Source organism: Leucoraja erinacea, chromosome 20 (genome assembly GCF_028641065.1).
Source record: "Leucoraja erinacea ecotype New England chromosome 20, Leri_hhj_1, whole genome shotgun sequence".
NCBI lineage: Eukaryota > Metazoa > Chordata > Chondrichthyes > Rajiformes > Rajidae > Leucoraja > Leucoraja erinaceus.
The window spans coordinates 7601820-7610394 of NC_073396.1; the positions used below are offsets into that span (position 1 = coordinate 7601820).

Genomic DNA, 8575 nt, shown 5'->3' on the forward strand with positions numbered 1-8575 from the left:
TTCACTGTATCTCGGAACACGTGACAATAATAAATCTAAACCTAAACTCTGTGCTTAAAGACATCAGTGTCTGCTTACTGCATGGATGATATACAGAAACATTTCTTTTTCTGCTTGCCAATTTCCAAATTCGTTTTTAAGTGGTTTTCTTGTTTAGATTGAAATCGCATGGTAAGTAATGGTAGGCCTGCATGAAGCAAATACTGTTTCCTAATTCATCGATTACATTATATCCAATTCACATTGTGGAAACGCCTTACGACAGAACTATCTGTACTAAATATTCCTTTGCATCCTTTTATATTTTCCCCAGCCTACTTCATAGGACAGACATTCTCCACCAAAATCAAAGTTGTCATTATATACTTAAAAGAATTGGAACAGAGCTCCAAATCATCAGGACTTTGATGAAGGCTAACATTATCCTTGCCCAAGAGATTCCAACGTAGGAAAAGTAAAACTGCAGTAAGAAAATAATCATTTTGTTGTCTCTGTATTGTACACTGCACAATGACAATAAAGTTTGAATCTGAATCTGAATAACCTAATTTATATTCCCTTTCTGACCATCTTTTAAAGTAAGTTGTTCAAGAGTTTTGAACTACTTGAATGTAGTAAAATCCTCTAAAATGAAATAGATTCTTTTGTAATTGTCAATCTATTCCTTTGGCCCATAAATGAATAATTTCCATTAGTCAATATTTTATCGAGGGTCAGTAGCTCAACTTACTGAAATTTGACACCACCTTAAGTATGTGCAATATATATTTACTACAGTGCGATAATTCAAGGCACCCAAACCCTCTAATTTTCCAATAAAATCATAATTTATTTGACAGGGGTGACACAGCCTATATACCTGCCTCCAGTGTTCATGAATGCCAGCTTGTGAAAGGCTGCTCTTTCTTCTAAAACAGTCTGAAAAATCCCATTAACTTGATCGTGAAGTTAATTAGGTGGTCTTGATTCCCTCAGAGAAAGCTTCAAATTTTTCAACATATCCCAACTAGCAACTGTGGGTCCGTATGGAATATGAACAAGATACTTCAGGAGTAGCATCCTTTGCTAATCTTCAAATTCAGGGGTGACACAGCCTATATCCTGCCTCACTCTGCTCTTTTGAACTGAATGATTCTTGATTGCTGCGGAATCGCAGAAATACAGTTCAGTCTTGCAAATCGGATCATTTTTGAACTGCAAACTTAGGCTGCGGAATGCAGAAATCAGTCTTACAAACGGATCACGCACAAAGAGAAACTTGGTGTACTTTTTCAGTCTGATCTTCATTAGCTGTTTTGAGAATTTCCCATAGCGTCTCCAGAACTTACTAAAGGTGGAATGGCTGGTGGAGTTGTGCACAAGGTCCCTGGGGATTTCCAATGGATCGCGATACGGAATGCCTTGCTTTAAAAGACTTTCACTTAATAGAATCATGATTCTTTTCCAATTAGTACAGGCTACTTTTGGTACATAACAGTAAATAATCCCATGTCGATCGTCCACAATTAGATGGTCCAGTTCTCTAGATGGAATATCTTCAAATTTCCTATTTTTTCCTGAGAACATGATACTGGAGTCGCTACAAGCATCTTCAATATTCTGCCTCCTCTCACTCTGTATTTGTTCTAATTCATTGCTGGTTTTCGCAGAATTGATTTCCAGCTCAAAGACCTTTTCATCAAAATTAGGCTGAAATATATCATCGAAGGCTTGTTCCATTTTGGGGGAACTTTCTTCTCCTTTGTATCCTTTTGTGTTTTCCAAATACATTAATTCCAGATTATCCTGAATAATAGTAGCCCCGGAATTGGTTATTCTCTCCCCCGCTGTCTTTTTGGAATTTGACAGGTCTTGGTTTTGGTTTGTCATGGTAGGATGTGTGGCCTGGATTCTTATGAAAGATGTGTGCAAATAGAAATGAGCTGTTCCAACATCATCCCAATAAAATATGATCAACAGAATCATAAATACACAGGCCATAATGCCACAGAACTGGAAGATCCGAGATTTATTCATTTTGAGGAAATGCAATCCGCCCAGGATTGGTCACCAGGCCTTTGATAGATGTTCATCTATGAAAATCTTAAAATAACCATATTCTGAAACAAAAAAGTGAAAAGATTCAGAATCAGAGTGAAATTTAACGTACGTTTATTGCAAGAATATCAACTGCATTACTTAAACAAGGGAAATCTTATATTTTGTAAACTAATTAAAAACAAATGTTGTATTTTAATTTTACCTTACAGCTAAAATCCTAAGAAATTAAAATGCAGTGCGATCAGCCATATTCTGTTAAAGAAGCAAGGAAGAACATGGAAAGAACAAGTATATTCATACATCTATATCTGCCTGACATAATTGACAAAAAAAACTTCACCGAGGTATCGACAACTTGAATTTATTTTAACTAGCCAGAATAGAGATTTTAAGACTGGTGCCAGTGAAAATGCCCACAGTGTTATGTTCTTCCAAAATTCAAACAAGATTATCATATGTACCTTTGAGATTAAGCTCCTTTTTTTGTAAACAGTTAAGAGTATATGCCTGCAGCTCCACATTACAGTTGACTCTTAACTGTCCTCTGAAGAACTCCAGCAAGCCCTGTTGTTGCATCAATGTGGTGAGACACAGATGCTTTTTTTCTGAAAGGCATGCAATGGTTACAAAGTTGTTAGGAAAAAGGGATATGAAAATTCTAATAAAGTAGCAATGACAGATTATGACAGAGGACTCAATTCTTACAGTCAAGGGAATATATGTGCCAGCTTTATTGCAAACATGATTGATGAATGTTAATTAAGCAAGGAAATTAGATGTGATGAGGAGTTTCCATGGTAGATATTGGATGTATTACACAGGGAAGCAAATTCAATGATGATGTGCTCGATGGACAAGGGAAGGAGGAAGGCCGGGCTGATTTTAACAGAGATAAGCTATTTGTTAAGGGAAATCTGTAATCATGAACAACTAGCATATAGTATTTGCTTAATTCTGTTAATCAACCATCACATTAAAATTGATCAGGAAAGGTAGTTGTCAAGCTTCCCACTAACCTTCCCTCTATAATAAAATGAACATGGACAATTGTTTATGTTGATACATGTGAACTAACCATTCTGCACATTTCCATCTACTGAATTGGACGATCAAACAATTCATGGCTGACGTGACTAGATGAAGTGAACCCCATGTCTGACCAATCAAAACATCTTCAAATGTATATTTGAATGCAATTTTAGCATTTTTATTTTTGCGCTTTCCTGATATTTAATAAGCCATGGAATGAACTGCTGAAAGTTCTGCATTTTAGTACAATTTAAATTTACTCTCCATCCTTTGATTTATTGACTGGTTATCTGCTTTCATCTTTATTTTCACCAGCCCTCTTCTATACTTTAATTTCCTTTGCTTGATTGGTCAAGACGAGAAACAGAATACATAGGGAAAATATTACTGCAAAACCAGTTTTTACCTCTGAAAGCCTCTGAACTTGGTCAGCAGAAGGGTAGTGCGGCTCATTTTAGATATCTTTAGGAAAAGGCCAACTTAGATACAATGGAGCCAAACACACCCTGTCTTATAAAATGCTGGCAGGCTTTGGATCCCTCAAAGATTCTCATACGTAGTTCAATCATTTTCAAAACTATTGTTAAACTGCATTATAAAAAAGAACCATGTTTTATATTGCTAAATCATTGTTATTAAATTACACTGGAAAAAAACCCAGCTATTTTAACAGAATATAACGTCTTTTAACAAAAAAAACATTAAATCATAGTAAATTTTTCAGATATTATATTTTTAGGTTTCATAATTTTGGTCAGGAAAGTAAAATAGACCAAAATGACTAATTAGTTGCCAGCCACAAGTGCCATTCCAGGAACTATTCAGTCCAACGGTATAAATACATGAAAAAGTAATGAACAGTGGTCATCTTTCATGCACCAAAAAAAATTCCATCTCACGAATGCCAGTATTTGCTGCTCCTTGGAAAACATTATTTTCTTTATTGCAAATACCCTTCTAATAAAATCTGAGGCACATTTTAACTGTTTCTCTATAAAGGTTATAATGGTTTGACATGCAGAAAAGGTTTAAAAATCTCATTCAATGTTCCTCATTCAACATTTTGGCAAATGCGGCAAGGTTTCGACTTAATGGCAATTAGGTTTTTAATCACAGTAATTACTGAAAAAATGAGCAAACTATGTACAGCCACTCTATTCATAAAAGACACATAGCCAATATTCCATTTTATCTAACCCTTCTACACCATCGAACAATTTAATGAGAAGTATGAAACACTAGTGCTTTGAAATGAAATGCTCGTATTTAGAATTAACACTGTATCAGCTGGATAAAGTAATAGAGGCAGGTTGCGCAAAGTATTCAAAAAAGAGAATCTGATTTAAGATAACTTGTACAGGTGATCCATGTTATGGAAGGATGCGCTCTCAGAGAACCATCTGCGATTTACCATAATGCAAATTTTCTCAACAAATTGGGAGGCACGGTGGCATAGCGGTATAAAATTGCTGCCTTACAGTGCCAGAGACCCGGGTTCAATCCTGACTATGGGTGCTGTCTGTACGGACTTTGTACGTTCTCCCCGTGAGTTTTTTCAGAGATCTTAGGTTTCCTCCCACACGCCAAGGACACAAGGTACGTAGGTTAATTGGTTTGCTGTATGCATAACTTGTCCCGAGTAGTAGGATAGTGTTAATGTGATGGGATCACTGGTCGGTGCGGACTCGGTGGGCCAAAGGGCCTGTTTCCACGCTTTCTCTCTAAACTAAAAAACTAAATCCCATGTGGAGATGCATTTCCATGTGATATTTTTCTCCCATATTGAGCAATGTTATCTGCAATATGCTCTACTGTTATTACTTAACAATTAAAGACAACGTTAGACACTGAGGATGGATGCTCATGGATTAGGAAAGTGCGGGAATAACACAGAAAGGATTAGGATTCGAGAATCAAGGTTCATGGGAGAAAAGTGGTGTTGGAGTTCAAGAGGGTAATGGGTTAGAACATGGCCACTAAATAGAAGTGGACAAGGATTACTTTAAGGAGCCAGTGTAAGAGCTGGCTATGGACAAGTGCAATGCAGTGTCAGAGAAAATGCTTTGCAAATGAACTGCGCATCTGGTCACATGTCCTCAGGCTGGAGAAGACATGGCAAAGAAGAAACAACATTATTGTTTATTTACTTCCAATGTCAATTCCTTAAGATTGAATTTTAATCCACATCTCAAATTTTTGGGGAACAATTTGTGAATTCCATTGAATGGCACTGTTAACACCGAGGTCTTTTATATCATATGCCTCTTGTCAATTTATCCCGGTAATGTATCCAATGCGAGGCCTGGTTTATTTCTATCCACATCCAAGTAATTTATTCAGACTGTCATGTTCAAAATAAGCGTGCGAAAAAATAACAATGCAATTCCTCTCTGTTCTAAATGCATAATGACTTACATATAATAGAATTACTTTCAAAAGAGTAAAATTAATATTATTGGAATGAATTTAGGACAGCTAGGCGGTTATGCAAGAAAAGATTGACAAAGTTATATAAAATATATTGTTTATAAGACGTATGGGATATGGATCTAGATTGGTCAAACATGATCCTGTTTACAGTAAAATTAATTTTGTACAAAAGACAATTAATGAAAGTAGAGATTAACCAAAATATATTTTAGATGGGGCTAATGTCAGACACGCACATTCGGTGAAAAGATTATAGAACATGGGAAGTGGTGAAAATTCATAACGGACTTCAGAAAAATGCATTAAGGAAGGAAATTGATTCAGCACATTACAGGAAGTGTTAATTGATACAGGGTGATCTTTGGTATTAAAGGCCCAGAAAGAGAGTTAGAGAAAATAATTTACATTTTTTAAGCAGCAATTACAAAACATGCAATGCCTGCACACATTTCTTAACAAAAGCTCATCCTTTGGCAAACAAAAATAGAAAATACTGAGAAAACTCAGCTGGTCAGGGAGTATCTGTGGAAAATGTAGTTAATATTTCAGGTCTGGGACCTGTCGTCAGCTTGATTTTTCGAGCATTTTCTGCTTTTACTTCAGATTACTAAAATCTGAAGTTTATTAGAGTTTCAACAGAAAAATGGACAATTCCCATCCTTTCCCCCGACCCAAAACATCACCTATCCATTTTCTCCAGAGATGCTGCCTGACCCACCGAGTTACTCCAGCATTTCGTGTCCATATTTGGTATAAACCGGCATCTTCAGTTCCTTTTATTACATCCTAATTAAGTTTGTACACATCAATGTTCTCAGCAGATTACTTGCATAAAGATGGAAATCCCACCAACAAAGTTCTAGTGCTCAATTCAACAAGTATCACCAATACTGATGATAATAAAAAATGGTGCCATCTAAAGTGACATTGTTCTACTATTCAATTAAACAGTAATTAATTTAGCCAAATTCAAACTTAACAAAGGCCACGCTTAGCAGGGCCTGGTACTGTTTGCCTAGCTCATCCTTAATCTCCTTGCAGACAGGAACAGATCTCAACCTGCTCTGACTGATCCATAGAACAGTTGATGGTGATTTAAACCATCCATCTACGATTAATCTTGACTTCCTGCTCTATTCTGACGGTTTCCCTTGTCTATATTGCAGCTTGTGTGGCTGCGATGAAGTGCTCTTCGACAGAGCTGAATTGCTTCTTACGGTCAATACTCAAATGTTGTTGCTACTATAAACCTCATAAGGGGTGGGGTAAAATGTTTTCTAAAACTAAGAAAGTCAATGTTTCAATTTCTTGGTGACTTCAGATTTGGCATTCATGCTCACTTCAGCACGTATTTACCTCAAGAAAAATGGACATAAATAATAAATTGAAAAGCAAAACAAATTTAAACACAGTAAATCACAAATAAAAGTAATATACTGTAAATATTCAAGCCAAGCAACAACCATGAAGAGAAGTACAGTTCATTTTTCATTGTTGTTTATCAGAATGTGGCAAGTTTCCTGAACTGCTCAGTGTTTTCAGCATTTTCTATTTTTAAGTTATTTTGTTCTTTAGTTTTTATTTTATTGTTTAGTCTTCTTAGCTATTCTCTTGGGATTAGGTTTGACTCTTCTGCTCCAGTGTTGTGGGCTTTGAGATAGTGGATTAGGCCAATGCCAGAACTGCAGACTCTTCAACAGATATTATGTGGTGCTTTATCAGCCAGATGAGTACTTTGTGAGCCTTTGCTACTTACATAATAGGCATTGTAATGGTAAACGTTTTAAATGTTTCTATCTGTGTTTTGAGTTCAATACATCACATTTAGCTTTAAACTTCAATTTTATCTTTTTCTCTGGTATCAGATTTCTTTTCAAAATTTGTATTTTCCCCTTTTTACTCAACTCAGTCTGAAAGTTGACTCGTGCAGATAATCAAATTCAACAGTAATGGCTCCAAACTAGCAATCCAAAAGAATTTAAATCTCATAAGTGTAACATTTAAACTGCATGGATTAACCATGACAGTTACTTCCAGTTGCATCGCTACATCTTCCAAAATGCACCAGGGTGGTGTGATTTGGCTATTTAAGTTGGTACCAGCTCCATGCAAAATCCATCTAATCCCATTCAGTCCCTATAGCTCGGAAAAAGTGATTTACAAATCCTCGTCCAGCTCCCTTTACACACAACTGAACCTGTTTCCACTGATATAGTGCATTACAAGTAAATTTTATTCCTCATGTCACTTGTTCACTTGATAACCACCAACATTGGTGACACTTGGTTCTTCACCCCTCAAACAGTGAGCACAGTTTCCTTCCATTTTCTCTGCTCAGACCCTTTAAGGATTTTAATACCTTCTTCAGATCTCCTTACAACTTCCTATGATACTAGGAGAGCAACCTCAACTTCTCCACTCCATACATATAACTCCAACTCTGATCCTTGGAATTATTTTCATAAACATCTCCCACAGCATTTCTAAGACACATTGTACAATATAGGGCAATATTTTACTTGCGACTATAGCAGTGTTTTATAAAATGTATATTATCTCTTCCTTACTCTATTTGTAAAGGAATTACAAAATTTGAATTATTAATTTGCCAACTGACTATTTTTACCTTGAAGTGACCCATACGTTTTCCCATAGCTATAATATACCATTTGATATTACGATTGATGTTTCCTAGATATTCGTCCATTGATATTTTCTCCCCTTGGCCTGGCTTGTTTCCAAAAGTCCAGCAATACTATCTTCTCTACTGGACCAGAGATGTTCAAATTACCTTATATTCAGGAACATTCCAAGCCTTTACTTAATTAAGTTTCTGTCTTGATATGTCATATTTTCATATGATTAATGGCATCTGTGGTTCATCAACTTTGTTTAGTATGAATCTTCTATTTAAGTATTTTCACTATAAACCATAAATGTACCTGTAATATAATCTGATCCTCCCCCAAAAGCTCCTATTTATCTATTCCAGTATTTCTTGTCCCCCCCCACCCCTTCCTTTTCAATACTACCGTTTGTTTCATACTTGTGGACTGAACATAGTCTCAAATGAAGA

At 36.0% G+C, this 8575-nt stretch overlaps 1 protein-coding gene across 1 annotated transcript; it reads right to left on the minus strand.

The window, feature by feature from the left end:
* Positions 1-1065: 1065 nt before the first annotated feature.
* On the minus strand, positions 1066-8373 carry LOC129707110 (carbohydrate sulfotransferase 12-like). The gene is made up of 2 exons (XM_055651900.1): positions 2502-8373; positions 1066-2099 (listed from the first exon to the last, which is right to left on the minus strand). Exon 2 carries the CDS (start codon positions 2014-2016, stop codon positions 1066-1068), a length of 951 nt encoding a protein of 316 aa, XP_055507875.1. The 5' UTR covers positions 2017-2099; positions 2502-8373.
* Between the last annotated feature and the right edge of the window lie 202 nt (positions 8374-8575).

Coding starts and splice junctions, on each gene's coding strand:
- LOC129707110 (XM_055651900.1), bottom strand. CDS start 2,016: ATGAATAAATCTCGGATCTTCCAGTTCTGTGGCATTATGGCCTGTGTA.